Source organism: Rana temporaria, chromosome 10 (assembly GCF_905171775.1).
Source record: "Rana temporaria chromosome 10, aRanTem1.1, whole genome shotgun sequence".
NCBI classification, from domain to species: domain Eukaryota; kingdom Metazoa; phylum Chordata; class Amphibia; order Anura; family Ranidae; genus Rana; species Rana temporaria.
In genome coordinates this window covers 71,578,530-71,603,348 of record NC_053498.1, presented here as the reverse complement: position 1 = coordinate 71,603,348, position 24,819 = coordinate 71,578,530, and the positions used below count along the sequence as shown (strand labels likewise).

The window sequence follows — 24,819 nt, the reverse complement described above, 5'->3', positions numbered from 1 at the left end:
GAAAATGTCCAAATGTGGCCCAAAGTGTCAATATATTGTGTGGCCACCATTATTTTCCAGCACTGCCTTACCCTCTTGGGCATGGAGATCACCAGAGCTTCACAGGTTGCCACTGGAGTCCTTTTTTACTCCTCCATGATGACATCACAGAGCTGGTGGATGTTAGAGACCTTGCGCTCCTCCACCTTCCGTTTGAGGATGCCCCACAGATGCTCAATAGGGTTTAGGTCTGGAGACATGCTTGGCCAGTCCATCAACTTTACCCTCAGCTTCTTTAGCAAGGCAGTGGTCATATTGGAAGTGTGTTTGGGGTCGTTATGTTGAAATACTGCCCTGCGGCCCAGTCTCTGAGAGGATCATGCTCTGCTTCAGTATGTCACAGTACATGTTGGCATTCATGGTTTCCTCAATGAACTATAGCTCCCCAGTGCCAGCAGCACTCATGCAGCCCCAGACCATGACACTCCCACCACCATGCTTGACTGTAGGCAAAACACACTTGTCTTTGTATTCCTCACCTGGTTGCCGCCACACACGCTTCACACCATCTGAACCAAATAAGTTTATCTTGGTCTCATCAGACCACAGGACAGGGTTCCAGTAATCCATGTCCTTAGTCTGCTTGTCTTCAGCAAACTGTTTGCAGGCTTTCTTGTGCATCATCTTTAGAAGAGGCTTTCTTCTTGGACAGCAGCCATGCAGACCAATTTGATGCAGTGTGATGCGTATAGTCTGAGCACTGACAGGCTGACCCCACACCGCTTCAACAACTGCAGCAATGCTGGCATCACTCATACATCTATTTTCCAAAGACAACCTCTGGATATGACGCGGAGCACATGCACTCAACTTCTTTGGTCGGCCTGTTAATGGCTGTGTGTCGAGTTATTTTGAGGGGACAGCAAATTTATACTGTTATACAAGCTGTACACTCACTAATTTACATTGTAGCAAAGTGTCATTTCTTCAGTGTTGTCACATGAAAAGATATATAATAAAATATTTACAAAAATGTGAGGGGTGTACTCACTTTTGTGAGATACTGTATACAAGTACATGGAGGACAGCCATGTTTTCTCATTATGTAGACAGGCTCTGCTTTTTCCTATCAATGCTACACCATAACTGTGCTTCATTACAGATTCTTACAACATGAGTCTACATGTCACCCAACCCACTGAAAAAATGCACTAGCTGTGTGGCAGGAAAGCATTGTGATGCAGGAGTGATAGCACAGAGCTGCCTGTAGAGGTGAATCTACAGACCTGTATATTTAATACAACAAAACATTAAAAGCAAGCATGTACAAATGTGAAGCTCGTATATTAATAAAAGGGAAATTAAGGTAAAGATTACAACAACACTCAACACATGCTCACTGAAAAGCACTATACTTCCCTCTTATAGGGTAAAAGAAAGGAGGGTAACTGCAACACAACACATTTAAGGATATAACAGAAGATTACAATTTGCAGGGCAGGACTTAGGGTGGTGGGGGCCCCTGGGCTTGAGTGTTGAAGGGGCCCCCTGGAGCCGAGAATTGGGGGGGATCGAAGTTGTTGAGCGGGGGGGGGGGGCGAATTGAAGTTGTTGAGCGGGGGGGAGCGCATTAAAGTTGTTGAGCGGGGGGGGGATTTTGCAGTTGTTGAGGGGGGGAGTGCCTCTCACATGTGCCAACCGCCGGGGCCACAGACTGTCATTAGCACGGCTGTCGGCTTTCTTCCCTTCAGCAGCCACAGTCCTCCACACACCGCTCCGGTTCCTCCTGCTTCCGTGCTGCCTCCTCTTGCAGTGCGGGAAAATTAACCCTTTTGCGGAACTGCGGGAAGAAGCTGTCTGTGCGGGAAAGTCCCACAGAATCCGTGCGTGTTGGGAGGTATGCACAGGGCCGCCATCAGGAATTTTGGGGCCCCTTGCATAGCTTAAGGCATGGGCCCCCTGAAGCAGAGAACCTAGGGGGGGTGGGGGTGCTGCCGCCTGAAATTGAGAAGCGTGGGGGCTGCCGCAAATTGAGAAGCGGGGGGGCCTTTACAAAAAAAAGAAGAAATAAAGAAGAAGACAAATATATATATAAATATATGTAGCCATCCGGGGCCCTGGGGACCTCTGGGCCTTTTAATAAAAAGAAAAAATAAACCTCTGGGCCCTTTAATAATAAAAAAAAAAACATTTATAAAAATTACATAAAAAAAGGGAGGTTGCCAAACCCGGGGGCCCTGGGGACCTCTGGGCCCCTGGGAACCTCTGGGCCTTTTAATAAAAAAATAAACAAAAATAAAAAAATAAACATTTATAAAAAAAATAAAAAAGGGGGGGTTGCCACATGGGGCCCTGGGGACCTCTGAGCCCTTTAATAAAAAAAAATATATATATATATATATATAAAAAAAATGTAATTTTTTTTATAAAAAAATAAAAAAGGTGGGTTGCCATCCGGGGGCCCTGGAGACCCCTGGGCCCTTTAATAATAATAATAAAATATATATATATATATATATATATATATATATATATATATATATATATATATATATATTATATATTATATATATAAAAATAAAAAATATATAAAAAAAAACATTTTTTTACAAAAAATAAATAAAAAAAAGGGGGGTTGCCGTCCGGGGCCCTGGGGCCTCCGGGCCCCTGGGGACCTCCGGACCCCTAAAAAAAAATTAAAAAAAAAAAAAAATTTTTTTTTTTTTTAAAGGGGGCCCCCTATTGGGTGGGGCCCCTGGGCTTGAGCCCAGCCAAGGCCAATGGTAAGTCCGGCCCTGACAATTTGGCCTAGCTCTTCCCAATCTTTTTTCTGCCTGAGCTGGTAGATGAAAGCAAAAAGCAAAAAAATAATTACAAAGTTATGCAGAAGTATTAAAACTCAGTAGGACAGTAAAGATCTTGAAAACAAGGGCAGTTAAATAGTCAGTTGCTGATTTTGTGCCTGTCCACTAAAACTCTGTCATTTGACATGTGCGTGTCTGAGGTTGGGACTTAGTGTTGGGTCAGGACAAGGTTTAACCACTTCCGGACCGCCTCCTGCACATATACGTCGGCAGAATGGCACGGCTGGGCACAAGCATGTATATATACGTCCTGTACTTGTACACTCGAGTGGGGCGATCGGTCCCCGGAGCTGAAGAACGGGGATAGCTGTGTGTAAACACGGCTTCCCCATGCTTCACTGTGGCGGCGTATCGATCGTGTCATCCCCTTTATAGGGGAGACACGATCGATGACGTCACACCTACAGCCACACCCCCCTACAGTTGTAAACACTCACAAAGTGAACCCTAACTCCTACAGCGCCCCCTGTGGTTAACTCCCAAACTGCAACTGTCATTTTCACAATAAAGAATGCAATTTAAAGCGGGGGTTCACCCTTAGAGGGCACTTTTCCCCCTTAGATTCATGCTCGTTTTTACTAGGGGAATCGGCTATTTATTTTAAAATATGTGCAGTACTTACCCGTTTACGAGATGCATCCTCTCCGTCGCTTCCGGGTATGGGCTTCGGGAATGGGCGTTCCTTCTTGATTGACAGGCTTCCGAGAGGCTTCCGACGGTCGCATCCATCGCGTCACGATTTTCCGAAAGAAGCCGAACGTCGGTGCGCAGGCGCAGTATAGAGCCGCACCGACGTTCGGCTTCTTTCGGCTACGAGTGACGCGATGGATGCGACCGTCGGAAGCCTCTCGGAAGGCTGTCAATCAAGAAGGAACGCCCGCTCCCGAAGACCCATACCCGGAAGCGACGGAAGAAGATGCAGCTCGAAAACGGGTAAGTACTGCTCATATTTTAATACAAATAGCCGATTCCCCTAGACCGAACGAGCAGGAAGCTAAGGGGAGAAAATTTTTTTTTTACAAATGGGTGAACTCCCGCTTTAAATGCATTTTTTGCTGTGAAAATGACAATGGTCCCAAAAATGTGTCAAAATTGTCCGAAGTGTCCGCCATAATGTCGCAGTCACGAAAAAAATCGCTGATCGCCGCCATTAGTAGTAAAAAAAATAAAAATGCAATAAAACTATCCCCTATTTTGTAAACGCTATAAATTTTGCGCAAACCAACCGATAAACGATTATTGCGATTTTTTTTTACCAAAAATAGGTAGAAGAATACGTATCGGCCTAAACTGAGGAAAAAAAAAAATTATATATGTTTTTGGGGGATATTTATTATAGCAAAAAGTAAAAAATATTGCATTTTTTTCAAAATTGTCGCTCTATTTTTGTTTATAGCGCAAAAACTAAAAACCGCAGATGTGATCAAATACCACCAAAAGAAAGCTCTATTTGTGGGGAAAAAAGGACGCCAATTTTGTTTGGGAGCCACGTCGCACGACCGCGCAATTGTCTGTTAAAGCGACACAGTCCCAAACTGTAAAAACACCTTGGGACTTTAGCCAGCATATTGGTCCGGGGCTTAAGTGGTTAAAGTGATTGTAAACCTATTTTTTTTTAAAATAACAAAAAAACATACTTACCTGCTCTCTACAATGGTTTAGAACAGAGCAGCCCAATCCTCTTTTTCTCAGGTCCCCTGCTGGCACTCCTGGCGCCTCCCCCCTGCCGATTGCACCCCATAGCAATCAGTTTGCTCTGGCTCCATCATGAGCTGCACTGTGTGTGTCCATTGACACAAAGAGTGCGGCTCCACACCGCCCCCCTCTAAATGCCCGTCATTGACAGCAGCAGAAGCCAATGGCTCCAGCTGCTGCCTCTCTGTCCAGTAAGGAGAGAGAGAGCCAACAAAGCCGCTGCTCTCATCCACAACACTGGATTGAGATCGGGCTCAGGTAAGTATAAGGAGGGGGCTGGGGGAAATCTGCATACAGAAGGGTATTTTACTTCATGCATAGAACACATTAAGGTAAAAAACCTTCTGCTTTTAGAATCACTTTATATCAACTTGGAAAAATGCTAAGATCCTGTGTACTGTGTAAAACCTCCTTGAAAATGCAGGGATCAGGTATGATCAAGCACAAGACGTCAGCACTGTTATTACCTAAGGCACGCTTTGTCTCAAGACAGGTTAGCTGAAAGAAAGGTCAGTGGAAGTTGCAGCACTTTAAATTGCAGCTACTCACATATTAGAGAATGTTACCTGGTACATAGGCCAGGGCACTGTGCTGTACATCCTGCAGAGGAAAGGCGAGTGGAACCAGTTCTGTGCCTCGATTACCCAATGCGATTTGCACCAGCAAGACAGCAGTAGAGACTTGTAGATTGAGGCAGTTCTGTAGGGTCTGGGGTTCACTTAGAGATGCTTTCAAGCACAAATAAATTGTCATAAGGCGCTCAAACTGTTCTCTTAGGTTCTCGGCACCAGGGCTGCCATTCTGCTGGGCATCTCTCCATGCTCCTTGCAGTCGGTGTAGGCTTTGGTTCACTTTTACCATTTGCTCATGCAACCTGAAATCGGCATTTAAATAAGCATTTTATTCACAATCCTACCAAGCCTTAAAAAAATTAAATAAAACACATGTTTCAGCTGTATTAGAAGATTCACACAGAACAATGCAGCACTCCAGTACACCAATACTAAAGACCAGTGTTTTTCAACTCCAGTCCTCAAGGCGCACCAACAAGTCATGTTTTCAGGCTTTCCATTATTTTGCACAGGTGATTTTATCAGTTTCACTGCCTTAGTAATCACCACAGCCGTTTCATTTAAAGGAAATCCTGAAAACATGACCTGCTGGGGCGCCTTGAGGACTGGAGTTAAGAAACACTACTAAAGACTATGGCCCGGATTCACATACATTGGCGCATATTTATGCCGGCGTAACGTATCTCATATACCAGGGATATGCAATTAGCGGACCTCCAGCTGTTGCAAAACTACAAGTCCCATCATGCCTCTGCCTCTGGTTGTTATGCTTATGGCTGTGAGAGTCTTGCTATGCCTCATGGAACTTGTAGTTCTGCAACAGCTGGAGGTCCGCTAATTGCCTATCCCTGTCATATACGCTACGCCGACGTAGCGCAGAGAGGCAAGCACCGAATTCACAAAGCACTTGCCTCCCAAACTGCGCTGGGTTCCCTCGGCGTAAGCCGGTGGAAGTGGGCGTGAGCCATGCTAATGAGGCGTGACCCCATGCAAATGATGGGCCGAGTGCCATACAAGTACTTAAAACGAACGGCGCATGTGCCGTCCCGTGGTCGTATCCCAGTGCGCATGCTCAGAATCACGTCGGAACTACTCCCTAAGATACGACGGATCACTGCCTATGACGTGAACGTAACCTACGCCCAGCCCTATTCACGTACTACATGTTCCCTGGTCCATACCTTAGCATGAGTTGCGCCTCATATATGGGGAATAACTTTACGCCGGAAGACGACGTACACAAACCGCGTATATTGTGCGCCGGGCGCAAGTACGTTCGTGAATCGACGTATCTCCCTCATTTCCATATTTGAATAGGAAATCAATGGGAGCGCCACTTGCGGCCAGCGTAACTATGCGCCCACGATACGCCGGTGTAGGAAAGTTACGTTGGTCGGATGAAGCCTATTTTCAGGCGTATCTTTGTGGGTACGGCGCACAGATACGACGGTGCATATTTGCACTTACGCGGCGTATCTCGAGATACGTCGGCGTAAATGCTTTGTGAATCCGGGCCCATTATTTTACATCCAGCACTTAATAAGATTTCTTATTAACCGAAGCCAATAAAGAAACATTTAACCACACAGCTCTTCATTACTAAAGACCATGCTTTTGCTTACAATGCTTTTAATTCACTTTTATTTTAACCTAAACCAACAATTCCATATAGTGCGGATAAACAGAAAATTATTGAAAGACGAACACTGCTAAAGCCACAATGTTGTTTGAATAATTTGTAGCAGCTACATAATTGTTGCACCATTTCACTCACCCTATGCCCGCACCATTTCACTCACCCTATGCCCAAATGAAAAGCTATTTTTCATGTACCTGTGAAAGCCTAAATGAAGCGTGTACTGCGTGAGCACCAAGTTTTCTGTCACTAAGTTGAAGGTCGGAGGAAAGTCTGGTTGCTGGTCATCGGCTGTTGGAATCAAACAAGTCTCTTTGTTGAGTCCTATATGGAGAAGAAAAATGACAAAGTTAAGTATATAGGGAATGAGGGTACATTAGGTAAGAATGGTAAGGATTGGGAAGATAGAAAGAAATACTTCTATTTTTAACTTGAATTGTTAAAACAGTTTAGTTTTTCTTTTGTGGGACATTAAGTACAACTAAAGTTTGTTTTGGATAGAGTGCAGAGATATTAAAATGCTTGTCAGTTTTTATTGCCGTCTGTGTACCCATTAGGGAGATTCACCCTCTGTTTGTCCTGGTAACCATCATCATTGAAAGTAAAAATTTGGGTTGTCCCCAGAAAAGTACTAGAGGAAAAATCTTCCAATGGGGACACTAGTTCTGGTGACCCTGGGCAGGGCTGCTGCAAGGACCTTTGACACCCTAGACCAAACCTCATTTTGCAGACCCCCCCTCTTTGGCTCCACCCCCTTTGCCCTGCCCATGTATACCCCAACTTTTTAATGAAGTGCCCATCAAATGCCGCCTCACCAGCACCCATCAAATGCAGCCTACCAGTGCCCATCAATGAATGTTTGCTTGCTTCCATTCATTCGGGAGTCGGGGACACAGACACAGTCCCCTGCCTGTATGTGTGAATGGAACAGCGGCTGCCTGCTAATGCCAAGACTTAGTAGCTGGCTACAGAAAGAAGAGAGTAGGAACACCAGTGGCCGGGCGCCCTTAAATTTGCAGAGATTTCCTCTCAATTCCTGTTTGACTATAGGGTAGAAGAGAAGGGAAATCTCCACAATGGAATGCAGATGGCAAACAAAATCTGAAGGGGGTTATAACCCTCCCTTAATCTACCCGAAAAAGAAAAAAAAAATATTATTATTTTTTTTATTTAGAGTTGGATAGCGTGGAGGGGGATTAGAACACCTTTCATTTTTAATTGTTCCCTGTTTAGGAGATTAGCCCTCTCCATTTGTCCTGTTCATTGTAAAAGTAAAGGAAAATCCCAAATTGTGTGTTGGCACTAGAACAGTAATGGAGGAGAAATCCATTCCAACCCATTCTGCATGATATCACCTGTCTTGACAAAAAAAGTTGGCTGAACAGTGACTGTAGTCAATCAGCTCCAGCCATTGTCCATGTATTTTGAGAGCTGGGTGTCCCAAGCAATGCATGGGATCTGGAGATTCATCGATCCACGCTAAACAGTGTGTATGAGGAAATCTATGGATCTCTATGGAGAAATCTTTACGTGTATGGCCAGCTTAAGAAAGTTATCACCATTCTTATATAAATAAATACAATCACTAGATACGGCACCTCCAATAATGAAAAAGAGGACAACATCTACGTTGTCTGTGCTCACCCTTCATGTGGACATTAAAGGTCCTTCGTTCCTCTTCACTAATCTCCCGCAATGCACAGTACGTTGAGTTAAATGTCAGCAAGCGAGCAGATTTTGGCTTACAAAACGGCTGGCACAAGCGAAGTAAGGCAGCGCCCAAGTTTAAAAAGAAACTATCGGAAGCATAGGTCTGAAGGAAAATCTCAGGGACCTGGCTGGCCCAAATTTTACCACGACCAGCATTGGCATGTAGACAGTTCCCTAGCCATAACAAGATCTGGTGCTTGGTATCTGCAGATAACTGAAGGAGGTTCTTCAAAAGCTGATGAATCTTTTCATGAAACTGCGCCATAAACTGATCAAGAGAGAAATGACAAAACATTGTATTTAATAAGTAAAGAGAGTTACATACCAATTGCAGCTAACCAAAAATGATCAGTAATTATTCTGTCTTTAAACCAAATTCCATGTTTCCACATATTTTAGCTTATTCAGCTGTTTAAAAAAAGCCCTAAAATCTTATATACAAAACATTCACAGATTACTTAGAATCAAAAAATGAATAAACAGTGGGCTAGATTCAGGTAGCTGTTACGGCGGCGTATCTCCAGAATTTCAAATCTGCGCCGGCGTATCGTTACGCCGATTCCCAAAGGCAGATACGCTCAAAAAATAGGCTTCCTCCGCCAACGTAACTTGAATACGGCGGCGTATAATTGTGTGCAATTCTACGCTGGCCGCTAGGGGCGCTTCCGTTGTTTTCGGCGTACAATATGCAAATGACCTAGATACGCCGATTCACAAACGTAAGTACGCCCGGCGCAATTTGTTTACGTTAGGCTTGTTCGACGTAAGGTTGCTCCTGCTATTAGGTGGCGCAGCCAATGTTAAGTATGGACGTCGTTCCCGCTTCGAAATTTGAATTTTTTACGTCGTTTGCGTAAGTCGTTCGCGAATAGGGCTGGACGTAATTTACGTTCACGTCAAAACCAATACGCCGTTGCGGCGTACTTGGGAGCAATGCACACTGGGATATGTACACGGACGGCGCATGCGCCGTTCATAAAAAAACGTCAATCACGTCAGGTCATCACACATTAACATAAAACACACCCCCCTTCCACATTTGAATTACGCGGGCTTACGCCGGCCCCATTTACGCTACGCCGCTGCAACTTACAGAGCAAGTGCTTTGTGAATACTGCACTTGCTCCTGTAAGTTGCGGCGGCGTAGCATAAATATGTAGCATAAAGCTGCGACGCCGTAACAATGCGTGCCCCTACATGAATCTAGCCCAGAGTGTTGAAGTTCTGCATTTACGAATTCAATAAATACAATTTTGGAATTTGAAGAACACAATGGCCCCGATTCATCAAGCTACAATATAGAATGCTGCAAGTGAAAAATTGCCTAGAAAGTGATATTATCACAATGTAACACAATGCAAATGCCACACCTGATTCACAAAGCATCTTCACTGAGTGTAACAATAAAGTTTAAGACCCCTTTCACGCGGCTGTTCCGATTAGATCTGCCTGTCAGTTTTTCAGGCAGACCTAACCGAAAGGTCCATGTATTCCTAGACAGATGGGAGTAAATGGACTTGTGTCTGTTTACACCTGCCTACCCCCCAAGTCCGCTAAAAAATACAAAAGAGGGTCCCAATCTCCTCCTTTTAGGTGGAGCGGATTGTTGGTAGCCGAGTGTAAATGGGCAGTAGAGTCCGCTTACCGGTACTCCCGGTCACCCATAGAGCAGAGTGGGCTCTGTCTGCATCCGCTCTGCAGAAACTGAGTGGGCGTGGATGTGTAATCCAGCCACTCTGCTCCGATCAGCAGGGGTTCAGCTCACAGATCCCCTGCTGATCACAACAGAGTCCATCCCGTGTGAAAAGAGCCTAAGTGCTAGGATTGCTTAAAGCGGGAGTTCACCCAAAAATCAACTTTCTGCAGTTAGATCCAGCATACTGCTGACATCTGCAGTATGCTGGTCTTTTTTTTTTTATTTTGGTACTTATCGTTTTAGCAGTATTTCTTCTATGGCTCCGAGCGGGGAATCCTGCTGGGAATGGGCGTTCCGGAAGGCAAGCAAGTTGATTGACGGCCTTCGATAGCGCGTCACGGCTTCCGAAAACAGCCGAGGTGACACTTGGCTGTTTACGGCGCCTGCGCCTGCCGTGTAGAGCTGACTGCGCAGGCGCCGTCAATTGCGGAGTGTCACTCGTGTGTATTTTCGGAAGCCGTGACGCGCTATCGGAGGCTGTCAATCAACTTGCTTGTCTTCGGGAACGCCTATACCAGGAAGTAATCCCCGCTCTGAGCCATAGAAGAAATACTGCTAAAACGATAAGTACCAAAAAAAAAGAAAAGACCAGCATACTGCAGATGTCAGCAGTATGCTGGATCTAACTGCAGAAAGTTGATTTTTGGGTGAACTCCCGCTTTAAGAATAGAGTTTCTCAACCTTTTTACCTTGGAAGAACCCTTGGCAAAAAGCTTGAGATCTCAGGGAACCCAGAAATAACGTTCACATCTATAGCCGATGTGATCAAGCAAGCTGTTGATAGAACAGTTTTTTTTAGAAATAGTATTAAACAAAATCAATATGAAAAATATAAAAAAAAATGTACCTATTTAATGTGAAACTCATGCTTGCTATTTTCTGCACAGATGCTCAATTTTGGGTGGAACTTGAGATAAGTAGTGTACAGGGCACATTACATTGAGGGGCAGCAGGTCACATTATGGGGTACACAGCAGGGCACATTATGAAGTACACAGCAGGGCACATTATGGGGTTCACAGCAAAGCACATTACATAAGAGCAGGGCACCTTATGGGGCACATTACATGAGAGCAGGGTAGCAGTTTTCTTCATATAGAGAGCATATCAGGGAAGCACCCGTGATTGATCCTTTTGTGGCTCGTTGTTCCTCGCTGGCCCCTCCTCTCTCATCAATTCCATGTCATGTTACATTCAAAGACCTGGGATAGACAGGAGGGGCCAGAGAGGAACAGTTTGCCACAAACAGCACCATCACAGATGCTTCCCTGCATTGCTCTGCAGGTGTTGGCAGTGGGGATGTGATCTACCCAGCAGATGCCCATGACTGACGGGTAGATCGTGGTGGAACCCCTGGGGACCTCTTGGGGAACCAAAGGGTTCTGCAAACCCTGGTTGACAAACTCTGCTTTAGATTGTTAATGTAAAAATCTTTCTCCTACTGAGCCATGCCGGCTGTTGGCCCCCTATGGCTTTAGTACCAGTAGGCATGTGGACCATGCTATGCTGATACCAGCCCAGATGATTGTCAGCATTGGGGAAATGCTTTCAAAAGAGGTTGCAAAATGCATTTTCTCTGATCTGGTTTATGACAAGAAGAAAAGCAGACTGGCATCCTTCAGTAAATTGGGCTCTGAAAGAATTGTTTTACCTGGTGGATATTTGATTCTTGGACTTTTATCTCCTGTGAGCTGGAACGTGATGGGTTTAAAAAATATCCATGATTTTCTACCACACCAGGGGTACGCAACAAGCAGGAAATGCTGAGAATTTCACCCAGTAAAGTCTTTTGGTATTGATGTCCATTTGATATATCTTGAGGCTGAATGTGTTTCACAAAAACCTACATAAAAGAAAGAAAAAGGTTTCTGTATACAAAGGAAACCACAGCATGAGCAAACGGTTCCAGTGTCACTTTAGCCAACTGTCAGCACAGAAATTATTTTATTACTGTAATGGAAATTATTACCTACATTGCAATGTTATCAACAAACAAAATTGCTAGGTTAATGAAACTGTAAGCAGGTTTAAATCAGAACCAAAAATAAGAAGATAAAATAACAAAAAAAGCTTTTGGCTGAAATATTTACCTTTATTCCACAGATTTCCCTTGCAACACTTTTTTCTGGTAGGTGTCCCCAGTCTGATGGCCAGCATCATTCACCCCACTTGCTTTGATCCCAGGTTGCCCTGGACCTGCCTCTGTGACTGGACAGTGAAAGGAGAAGCAGCACAGTAATGAGTTCATTTCTCTGGCAATCTGCGTTCACCTGCTATTAGCATGCTTCTTGCCTGCATTTAAGCTGATTGGCTCCTTTTACTGCACTTTCCTCTCACCCTACAGCCGTGGCCAAAGGTTTTCACAATGACACAAATATTAAATTTTCACAAAGCCTGCTGCTTCAGTCTTTTTAGGTCTTTTTGTCAGATGTTACTATGGTATACTGGAGTAAAATTACAAGCATTTCATACGTGTCAAAGGGTTTTATTGACAAATTACATCACGTTTATGCAAAGGGTCAATATTTGCAGTGTTGACCCTTCTTTTTCCAAGACCTCTGCAATTTTCCCCGGCATGCTGTCAATCAACTCCTGGGCCACATCCTGACTGATGGCAGCCCATTCTTGCATAATCAATGAACGAGTTTGACAGAATTTGTGTTTTTTTTTTATTATTATTCACTCGCCTCTTGAGGATTGACCACAAATTCTCAACGGGATTAAGGTCTGGGGAGTTTCCTGGTCATGGACACAATGGCCTAGATTTAGATAGCAATTACGCCTGCGTATCCATAGATACGCAGCGTAATTGCTAAGTAGCGCCTGCGTATCGACTTTCTGCATTCAGAAAGCTCGATACGCCGACTGCAGCCTAAGATATGACTGGCATAAGGCTCTTATGCCGTCGTATCGTAGGCTGCATTCTTACGCTGGCCGCTAGGTGGCGTTCCCGTAGTGGTCAGCGTAGAGTATGCAAATTGCATACTCACACCGATTCACAACCGTACGCGCGCCCGGCGTTCGCATTTTACGTCATTTGCGTTTGTCGGTTTCTGCGTAAGGCTGCTCTTGCTATTAGCAGGAGCAGCCAATGCCAAGTATACCCGTCGTTCCCGCGTCGCGATTTTTGAAAATGACGTCGTTTGCGTAAGTGAATCGTGAATGGCACTGGACGCCATTTACGTTCACGTTGAAGCAAATGACGTCCTTGCGACGTCATTTACCGCAATGCACGTCGGGAAAGTTTCCCGACGGAGCATGTGCACTACGTTCGGCGCGAGAAGGCGCCTAATTTAAATGATCCACGCCCCCTACGGGATCATTTAAATTACGCGCGCTTACGCCGGCCAGTTTTACGGAGCGCACGCGCAAATTACGGACCTACTGCTTCGTGAATGAAGTGTAGCGCAAATAATTTACGAAGACGTATCGTTAAAACGGTACGCTGCGCCTCCGTAAGAGTGCGCAGCCCTACCTGAATCTAGGCCAATATGTCCATATTTTGTTCCCAAAGTCACTTGGTTATCACTTTTGCCTTATGGCAAGGTACTCCATCATGCTGGAAAAGGCATTGTTCATCACCAAACTGTTCTTGGATGGTTGGGAGAAGTTGCTCTCGGAGGATGCTTTGTTTCTTTAATCATGTCTGTTCATGGGCAAAATTGTGAGTGAGCCCACTCCCTTGGCTGAGAAGCAACCCCACACATGAATGTCTCAGGATGCTTTACTGTTGGCATGACACAGGATCGATGGTAGCGCTCACCTTTTCTTCTCTGGACAAGGTTATTTCCGGATGCTCCAAAAAAATCTGAGAAAATTACTTTACCCCAGTCCTCAGCAATGCAATCCCTGTACCTTTTGCAAAATATCAACCTGTCCCTAAAGTTTTTCCTGGAGAGAAGTGGCTTCTTGCTGCCCTTCTCGACACCAAGCCATCCACCAAAAGTCTTCACCTCACTGTGTGTGCCAATGTCCTCACACCTGCCTGCTGCTGCCATTCCTGAGCAAGCTCCGCACTGGTGGTGCCCCGATCCTGCCGCTGAATCAACTGTAGGAGACGGTCCTGGTGCTTGCTGGACTTGCTTGGGAACCCTGAAGCCTTCATCACAAATGCAGTGGGAATGTAAAAAGATTCTCTAAATAGCTTCCTTTACCTTGGTGCAGTCCTCCTTCACTTACCTCATCCTTCCATTTTGCTTTTAAATGTCCTTATTTCTTCTGAGAAATCCTCACTTCCTGTTCTTCTGTCTGTAACTACACACAGTAATGCAAGGCTTTCTCCCTGGTGTGGAGAAAGCCTCTCAAGGGGGGAGGAAGGAGCAGGAGTGTCAGGACACCCACTAACACACAGCTCCTTTCTCAATCTGCAAAGTAGAGAGTGTCCTGACTTGTCTGCTCGCCCCCTCCCCCCCCTCAAGAGGCTTTCTCCACACCAGGGAGAAAGCCTTGCATTACAGTGTGGAATTACAGACAGAAGAACAGGAAGTGAGGATTTCTCAGAAGAAATAAGGACATTTAAAAGCAAAATGGAAGGATGAGGTAAGTGAAGGAGGACTGCACTGAGGTAAAGGAAGCTATTTAGGGGGGAAAAAAATGTTACCCTTACAACCCCTTTAAGTTCATTTTCATGGCAAAGAGGGGCTCTTCATAACATTCCGGAGTATATGCAAATTGCCATCATAAAACTGAGGCAGCAGACTTTGTGAAATTTCATATTTATGCAATTCTCAAAACTTTTGGACACAGCTGTACGGTCCTACAAATCTGACAGTGTTACACAGCCTGGAACCTTGGCTTTTAAACCAATAGTGGGCCCAAGAAAACCAGCTCTTATGAAGAAGGTCTGCCCTTTAAATGTGTCGGTGGTGATGCTAGGGACAGTGGCTGCATGCTGTCTAAAAGGATCTACTACGGGGATCTTTTCTAAGCAGCGATGGTTGAGTGAGCAGGTCTCCTCCTGGATGTTATTTTATACGACAAAGCAAGTTTGTAAAGAATATTTGTGAGCACCAGTCTTTACCATTTTTAAATTAAAGCAGAACTAAAAAGACAAAACTTTTTTTTTCATTTTGGATAGACTGAGGGATCATTATAACCCTTGCCAGATAGTTTTTTTGTTTTTGTTTTTGCTAGCTGTATTTCATTGGGAAGGTTTCTCTTCACTTCCTGTTCCATAGTCAAGACAGGAAGAAAGAGGAAATTTACTGTATTCCTGGTTGTCACCAAGACCATCAGAACTAGTGTTCCCTTTGGAAGAGTTCCTCCCATTACAATTCTGGGGATTTTCTTTTACTTTCACTTTAGATTATAATGGTAAACATGACAAATATAAAGGATTAATCTCCCTAATGGGGGCACAGTCAGCAATAAAAGCCAGACAGTGTTTCCAATCCTTCTCTTCTCTATCCTTTAATACAAGGTGCAACAGGATGCTTGTACACTTTCTGTTTGTTCTTTAGTACTGTAAAACCTTGGTTTGAGAGCGTTTTGCAAGACAAGCAAAATGTTTTAATACATTTTGGGCTAGATTCAGATAGGTTAGCGGATCTTTAGATCCGTGTAACCTATCTGATTTACGATACGCCGCCGCAACTTTAGAGGCAACTGCTTTCTGAATAAAGCACTTGCCTCAAAAACTTGCGGCGGCGTATCGTAAATCAAATAGGTTACAAATTCTGCGGCTAGGGGGCGTGGAAAATTTAAATCGGGCGCGTCCCCGCGCCGATCGAACAGCGTATGCGCAGTCCTCAAATTTTCCCAGCGTGCATTTCTCCAAATGACGTCGCAAGGACGTCATTGGTTTTGACGTTAGCGTAAATTACGTCGGGCCGTATTCGCGAACGACTTACGCAAACTACGTAAAAAATTCAAAACTCGGCACGGGAACGACGGCCATACTTAACATAGGATATGCCTCACTTACCCCTCCTATAGCAGGGGTAACTTTCCGCCGGAAAAAGCCGAACGCAAACAACGTAAAAAAAAAAGCGCCGGGCGGACGTTCGTTTCTGAATCGGCGTAACTCCTTATTTGCATATTCGACGCGTAAACATACGGAAGCGCCACCTAGCGGCCAGCGTTAGATTGCAGCCTAAGATCCGACGGTGTAAGTCACTTACAACTGTCGTATCTTAGGCATATCTATTCGCCTGATTCTATGAATCAGGCGCATAGATACGACGGTCGGACTCAGAGATACGACGGCGTATCAGGAGATACGCCGTTGTATCTTCTTTCTGAATCCGGCCCTTTGACTTGATATACAAGCAATGTCTTGATATAAAAGAGTAGCATCATGTCACAAATTAGAATAAAAAGGAGAGAGGAGCCTCCAAGTGTAGCAATATGGTTACATTTAATAAAAAGGTACAATTAGCAACTTATTGCTACACTTATGCCTTGTACACACGATCGGAATTTCCGATGAAAAGTCGGATGGACTTTTTTTCATCGGAAATTCCGATCGTGTGTGAGCCCCATCAGACTTTTTTCTGTCAATGTTTAGAAACAGAACAGGTTTTATTTTTTTCCCAAAAGAAAAAAAAGAACGGTAGGAAATTCCTATCGTCTGTGTGGAACCCACGCATGCTCAGAATCAAGTCGACGCATGCTCGGATACATTGAACTTAATTTTTCTCGGCTTTTCGAATAAAAAAAAAGGGGGGGTTGCCATCCGGGGCCCTGGGGGCCTCCGGACCTCTAAAAAAAAAAAAAATTGGCCCTTTAATAAAAAAAAAATATATATAATATATATATATATATATATATATATATAATTTTCCTTGCCTAGGCACAAACAGGCTTCCCTGCATCCCCTCCCAACACAGCACAATCTTCATGTTGTTGTTGTTGTTGCAAGCAATGAGAAACCATACAAAGAGAACTCCAAGAAAAGGGATTTTAAATGTAAACCAAAAATCCTAATTTCCTTATTGTACATCATAGGACATAGGGTTTATTTATATTCAGGACTACTTCGGATGTCCCAAAGCCCTGAACATGATGGGGGAGCAACATAGCAAAAACCCTAAAACACAACACTACAGAACAACCTACTGGAGCTTCCACCTTTAACTGGAGTCCGCAGAGGCAAGTACGTCTACCTGGTAAAACGTAGTAACCGTGTGGACAAAGGGTCAGGTGGGAGTCTTACAAATCTGAACAGCTGAAGATTGGTGCTGAATTATTTCCCAGGAACCTCAGAAAGAAAGAATTCCTTCTAAGGAAATTAGCAGACAAAGATATGTGCCTTAGTATGCTTCATTTTGCTTACCTTTGCGATGTCTTTTTGCTTGGTACAGTATAAAAGTATGTCGAGATAGCTGTAAAGAAGCATCTGACATAAATCCAATTCTTTGACACGTTCCAGAATAACATCGAACACGGGTAAGAAAACTTCACTGAAGGAGCGTACGTCTTCATCTGCCAAAAGTGCCTCAATAACGTCCTCTAAGAATTCTACCACCTCATCAAAGTCTGAAAGAAAGTTTTGCAAAGACTGATAATCAGAATCTTACAAATCTGGTTAAAAGCTGAAAATAGAATTTGTTCATAAAGAAATGATTCTATGTTATACTGATATAACATATCACAAATACAACACTTGGGGGTCTATTTATACCATGCATCCAGAAAGTATTCACAGCGCCTCACTTTTTCCACATTTTGTTATGTTACAGCCTTGCTCCAAAATGGATAAAATTCATTATTTTCCTCAATATGCTACGAACAATACCCCATAATGACAATGTGAAAGAAGTTTGAAATCTTCGCAAATTGATAAAAAAAAAAAAAAAAACATGTACATAAGTATTCCCAGTCTTTGCCATGACACTCAAAATTGAGCTCAGGTGTATCCTGTTTCCACCAATAGAGATGTTTCTACAACTTGATTGAGTCCACCTGTGGTTAATTCAGTTGATTGGACATGATTTAGGAAGGCACACACCTGTCTATATAAGGTCCCATAGTAAAAGTGCATGTCGGAGAACAAACCAAGCCATGAAGTCCAAGGAATTGTCTGTAGATCTCAGAGACAGGAAGGGTACAAAAAATTGTCTGCAGCATCGAAGGTCCCAATGAGCACAGTGGCCTCCATCATCCGTAAATGGAAGAAGTTTGGAACCACCAGGACTCTTCTTAGAACGGGCCACCCGGACAAACCAAGGAATCAGGGGAGAAGGGCCTTAGTCAGGGAGGTGACCTAGAACCTTGATGGTCACTCTGACAGAGCTACAGCATTTATCTATGGAGAGAGGAGAATGTTCCAGAAGAAGAACAACCATCTCTGCAGCACTCCCGCAATCAGGCCTGTATGGTAGAGTGGCCAGACGGAATCAACTCCTTAGTAAAAGGCACATGACAGCCAACCTGGAGTTGGCAAAAAGACACCGGAAGCACTCTGTAGCATGAGAAACAAAATACTCTGGTCTGATGAAACAAAGATTTAACTCTTTGGCCTGAATGGCAAGTGTCATGTCTGGAGGAAACCAGATACTGATCATCACCTGGCCAATACCATCCCTACAGTGAAGCATGGTGGCGGCAGCATCATGCTGTACAGATGTTTTTCTGTGGCAGGAACTGGGAGACTAGTCAGGATTTAGGGAAAGATAAATGTAGCAATGTACAAACATTACTTGATGAAAACCTGCTCCAGCACGCTCTGGAACTCAGACTGGGGCAAAGGTTTTTCTTCCAACAGGACAATGACCGTAAGCACACAACCAAGATAACAAAGAAGTGGCTACGGGACAACTCTGTGAATTTCCTTGAGTGGCCCAGCCAGAGCCCAGACACAAACCTGATTGAACATCTCTGGAGAGATCTATAAATGGCTGTGCACCAATGCGCCCAATCCAACCTGATGGAGCTTGAGAGGTTCTGCAAAGAGAAACTGCACAAAAATAGGTGTGCCAAGCTTGTAGCGTCATATTCAAAAATACTTGAGACTGTCATTGGTGCCAAAGGTGCTTCAACAAAGTATTGAGCAGAGGCTGTGAATACCTTTGTACATGGGATTTTATTTTCGTTTTTGATTTTTAATAAATTTGCAAAGATGTCAAAGTTTATTCACGTTGTCATTATTGGGTATTGTTTGTAGAATTTTGAGGAAAATAATTAGTTTAATCCATTTTGGAATAAGGCTGTAATGTAAAAAAAAAAAAAAAATGGAAAAAGGTGAAGCGTTGTGAATACTTTCAGCATGCACTGTAAATGTGATCAAAAGATTCACACAACATTTCCTCAGGATTCACATTGTTTTTTGACTGAATCCAATCAGAAAAAGTATGAATCTCGGGTGAAATGTGTGTGAATATATTTATAAATAGACCCCTTAATGTGCATAAATGGACAATCTTTTTTATCCAAAAAGTTTTGGATGGAGCCATGAAGAATTAGAACCTCTGCTGCCTGTGTACCAGCTGGGGAGATTCAGATGATCTTCTATTTGTCCTGGTGACCATTGGCATTAGGACAGAAATTGATAGGCAATTCAAAATGTGTGACCAGCTTAAAGGGGTTGTAAACCCTCGTGTTTTTTCACCTTAATGCATCCTATGCATTAACGTTAAAAATCGTCTGTCACTGAGCAGCCCCCGAGCCCACCCGTTTTACTCACCTGAGGCTAATCGTTCCCCCTGTGGGAAATGCGCTCTACCTCTCTGGCTGGGGTTCTCGGCTCATGATTAGATAGATTGATAGCAGCGCAGCCATTGGATCCCGCTGCTGTCAATCAAATCCAACGGCGTGACGTGGGCCCCCGGGGGCGGGGCCAAGTCTGAAATTCTGTGTCTATGGACACAAATGCAAGACTCGGGAGCGCACCCGCATGGTAACCACCAGGAAGAGCGATTCTCCTAGGGGGTTTACCGATGCGGGAGGAGCCGTGAGCGCCGTTGGGTGACCCCAGAAGATGATATTAGGGTTGTCCCGATACCGAGTATATCACAGCTTTAATTTGAATAGCTGTAGTATTTCCCGCCACGCCGCATATAGACACTCCTCCTTGCTCGGGATCTGTCCAATCCCGAGCAAGGGGGAGTGTCTATACGCGGCGCAGCGGAGAATACTACAGCTATTCAAATGAAAGTTGTGATGTTCCCCGCACGCTGTTTAACCCATGCGGCGGCGGCGGCATCTAGGTATGGGGGGACATGGCTGGATTTATGGGGGACATGGCTGGATATAGGGGGGACATGGCTGCATATGTGGGGGGACATGGCTGCATATGTGGGGGGACATGGCTGCATATGTGGGGGGACATGGCTGCATATGTGGGGGGACATGGCTGCATATGTGGGGGGACATGGCTGCATTTGGGGACACATTTAAAAAAAAAGTATCGGTATTCGGTATCGGCGAGTACTTGAAAAAAAAGTATCGGTACTTGTACTCGGTCCTAAAAAAGTGGTATCGGGACAACCCTAGAAAATATAAACTACATTCTAAAGCCCAAATTTAGTCACAAATGAAAAAGCAAAAAATCAACACAAAGAACATTACTTGCATTCAGTAGGATGTGCCTTGTGTGCTGCCGACTCCTGCATTAGCTGAAATCTTCCTCCTTCAATTCCTCCCTCCGAAAGATTGAGGCGGGGGCTAAAAAGAGTCGGCACTCTTTATGAGAGCGTATAACAGGTCCTTCAGCACTGTGAACCCCCATCACACAGGAAGATTATGGCGGTGGTTAATAGAGCTGATGGACCTGTGGCAGGGGCATAGTCCGCACTCCCAATGAGAACATTTGGCAGTTCCTTTGGCTCTATTAACCTGATTGCACCTGAAGAATATGATGACAGGTGTAGGTGGGGATCAGAAGAGAAAGATTTCAGCTTATGCAGGAGCCAGCAGAAGGGACACATCCCATTGACTACAAGTAAATGTCCCTTGTGCTGAATATTGCTTTTTCATTCACTACTAAACTATGGGCCCTTTCACACAGATCAGTGTTTCTTCCGTATTTGCCTTAACAAAAGCAAAAGAAAAATGCATGACCATTAAATCCTATGGAACTCATACCAATTAGTAGCGGGTCAGGTGCGTTTTTAAAAAAACCTGCATGGTGCATGCTTAGTGCGGTAAAAAAAAAAAACAACACCAAAAACACAGCTTCCCATTGAAGCAAATTGAAAACGCCTCAAAAACACAGCCGCGGTTGCTTTTTTGGTTCGTTTTTTGAGTCGCATGTACTTTTTTAAAATAGCAAAGCGCACCAGAAATGCAGCAAAAACACATATGCCTTTTTGCCGCATTTTTGCAGTAAAGAAGTGTGAAAGCACAGCTGCATAAAAAAATCCATGCATGCATTTTTTATTTTATTTTTAAGACAGTAGTACTTACTTGCCCCTTGTAATTCCTCAAGCATTAAGTCTATCACCTGCGCTGGAACATCTTGTCCCTGATAGATCTCTGGGGTTAGTAGAAGAGTACGTGCATTTGAAATAGCCAGAGCCTTGCAACGCACTGCATATGGCAGGAGATTCTCTGGTACCTTAGTGACCTGTACAGACAAAGAAAGGATAGTTACAAAGATACAAGTAACTCAATTGAGGGAAGAAATCAACCTTTGCATCAGTTATCTTGTAGGCAGAGCATATACCAATTGTAATGTATCACCTTAGTAAGTATAAGGCTGCATTCACATTGTAACGCCGCGTATTTTGCCGCGATTTGTTTTTTTTTACAGATAATTTCCATTGATGTCTATGCCCGAACGCCAATGCCGCCTGAAAAAAAGGGTCCGGAACTTGTTTTCAGGCGGCAGGCGTACGGCGTGAGATGTGAACCATCTCTTAGACATCAATGGAAATTCGCCCCTCCAGCGGCACGAGCGTCGCGCTTCAGGCGTATATACGACGAGGTGTGAATGCAGCCTTAGAGGAAATACATTACAAGGTGAAAGCATCGTCCACAAATGATGAGCAAGAAATAACTTCACTGAGCAGCCAAGTACAAGCAGGGAGACACATACTCCCCAGGAAATGCAAATAAGTCTCTTCAAAAGGAAATAACTTCACTGGAGTGCTATGCAGCATTGCTTAGAACCACAAATTCACTTAAATGGGCTGTAAAGGTACAATTTTTTCCCCCTAAATATCTTCCTTTCCCTTAGTGCAGTCCTCCTTCACTTACCTCATCCTTCGATTTTGCTTTTAAAATGTCCTTATTTCTTCTGAGAAATCCTCACTTCCTGTTCTTCTGTCTGTAACTCCACACAGTAATGCAAGGCTTTCTCCCTGGTGTGGAGTGTCGTGCTCGCCCCCTCCTTTGGACTACAGGAGAGTCAGGACGCTCTGTACGTTGCAGATAGAGAATGGAGCGGTGTGTTAGTGAGCGTCCTGACTCTCCTGTAGTCCAAAGGAGGGGGCGAGCACGACACTCCACACCAGGGAGAAAGCCTTGTGTGTAGTTACAGATAGAAGAACAGGAAGTGAGGATTTCTCAGAAGAAATAAAGACATTTAAAAGTAAAATTGAAGGATGAGGTAAGTGAAGGAGGACTGCACTAAGGTAAAGGAAGCTATTTAGGGAAAAAATAATAACTGTACCTTTACAACCCCTTTAAAAAATAAATAAAGCCGCTATCGGGTATAAAGTGAAGACACAACTCGCTGCCTATACAACTTGTATCAGCTTCCATTTTCCCTTCTATGATCCAATGTCAGACAAGTATGATCAGGCAAAGCTCTGATACTTATTTGCAGTAACAGAGCCTGTCTGCCCTCTTTGCACACAATGAGGGGAAGCTCTGCTGATTTTTATTATCCAATCATGTGCAAGCTAAAATGCTGTTTTTTATTTTTCTTGCATGTCCCCCTCGGATCTACGGCGACTGCACTTCCAAGTGCACCTTCAGTGCAATTTGAAGTGCACTTTGCACTTGTAGTGCAAAGTGGATTTGCCTTTAGTAAATAACCCCCCCATTATATTGATGGACCAATTCGAATGTATGCGTTCTGTGAAAAAGCGGGCAAGCTCTGATACGACTGGGAAGCATCAGAGTTTTGCCCACTCAGAATGCCGTTACAGCACAGAAGGAGCAATGAAAGCTTCTGCCTCACTTTCTACCTGCTAGCAGCCTAAAGCCCCATACACACTATCAGTTTTCCTGCTGGTTTTCTCTTCAGGTTTACCAAAACCATGTAGTACAAGGACCTGTCTGATTGCATTCAAATTGAAACTCCTGAGGTTTGACCTCATATTAGATGGTTTTGGTAAACCTGAAGAGAAAACCATCAGGAAAACTGATAGTGTGTATGGGGCTTTAGATTTTCTTAAATTAACAGTCACCTTATTGGCAACCTGTCAGGACAGATATACAAGACCCCTTTCACACTGGGGGCGGTTTTCAGGCGCTCCTAAAACACCCTGCCCATTAAAATGAATGGACAGCGCTTCCGAAGCGCCTGAAAATTTTTCAGAAGCACCGCAACACACCTTCTTTGGGGTTAAAAGCGTCCAGCTAGTGGACAAAAAGCACTGCTTAAACAGCGCTAAAGCGGCCGCAGCCCCAGTGTGAAAGGGGTTTAAGAGCTGCCAATGCTGACCTATTCTGGAAAATGAAGTCCTTCTCCTTGCTTCAGTATTTAGTAAGTCACAGTCTCAGAAAATGTCATATCCATATCCAGACACAAATAATGCAATGCTTGGTCCAGATTAGGGTTGTCCCGATACTAGTATCGGGACCGATACCAAGCATTTCCCCGAAAATGCTCCAATACTTCACCCGATACCTGACTGCCCCTGTATCCTCCTCCAGTTCCCCCATCCGTTCTGCTCCCTCCATGCTCCGTGTCCCCCCTCCATGCCGCTGCCGTTCTGCTCTCCCCCTCCGCGCTCCGTGTCCCCCCTCCATGCCGCTGCCGTCCTGTCCTCCTCCGTTCTGCTCTCCCCCTCCACGCTCTGTGTCCCCCCCTCCATGCCGCTGCCGTCCTCCTCCATTTTGCTCTCCCCCTCTGCGCTCCGTGTCCCCCCTCCATGCCACTGCCGTCCTGTCCTCCTTCGTTCTGCTTTCTCCCTCCACGCTCTGTGTCCCCCCTCCATGCCGCTGCCGTCCTGTCCTCCTCCGTTCTGCTCTCCCCCTCCACCCTCTGTGTCCCCCCTCCATGCCGCTGCCGTCGTCCTCTGTGCTGATCTCCCCCTCCACGCTCTGTGTCCCCCCCTCCATGCCACTGCCGTCCTCCTCCATTTTGCTCTCCCCCTCTGCGCTCCGTGTCCCCCCTCCATGCCGCTGCCGTCCTGTCCTCCTTCGTTCTGCTTTCTCCCTCCACGCTCTGTGTCCCCCCTCCATGCCGCTGCCGTCCTGTCCTCCTCTGTTCTGCTCTCCCCCTCCACCCTCTGTGTCCCCCCTGCATGCCGCTGCCGTCGTCCTCCGTGCTGCTCTCCCCCTCCATGCTCCGTGTCCCCCCTCCGTGCCGCTGCTGTCCTCCTCTGTTCTGCTCTCCCCCTCCATGCTGCTGCTTTCCCCCCTCCGTGCTTGATGTCACCCTCCATGTCCCCCTCTGTGCTCCATGTCACCCTCCACGTCTTCCTCCGCCCCCCCTCTGTCAGGATGGAGAGCGGCGGTAGGAGCCGCTAAACCTTGCTCCTACCTTTTCCGAATGAACAGAGTCAGTGATCACTGACTCTGTCCATTCATATAACTGAGCATCGTAACCTGTGTTTA

General features: G+C 44.9%; 1 protein-coding gene across 1 annotated transcript in view; it reads right to left on the bottom strand.

Moving 5' to 3' along the window:
* Window positions 1-24,819, bottom strand: part of UBE4A (ubiquitination factor E4A) — a 64,781-nt gene that overhangs the window by 23,609 nt on the left and 16,353 nt on the right. Inside the window, exons 6-11 of the mRNA XM_040325442.1 lie at window positions 21,496-21,655; window positions 17,426-17,628; window positions 11,804-11,995; window positions 8,391-8,724; window positions 6,944-7,070; window positions 5,105-5,412 (exon numbers count right to left, since the gene is read on the bottom strand). Coding sequence (XP_040181376.1) covers window positions 5,105-5,412; window positions 6,944-7,070; window positions 8,391-8,724; window positions 11,804-11,995; window positions 17,426-17,628; window positions 21,496-21,655 — 1,324 coding nt within the window. The remainder of the gene's footprint in view (window positions 1-5,104; window positions 5,413-6,943; window positions 7,071-8,390; window positions 8,725-11,803; window positions 11,996-17,425; window positions 17,629-21,495; window positions 21,656-24,819) is intronic.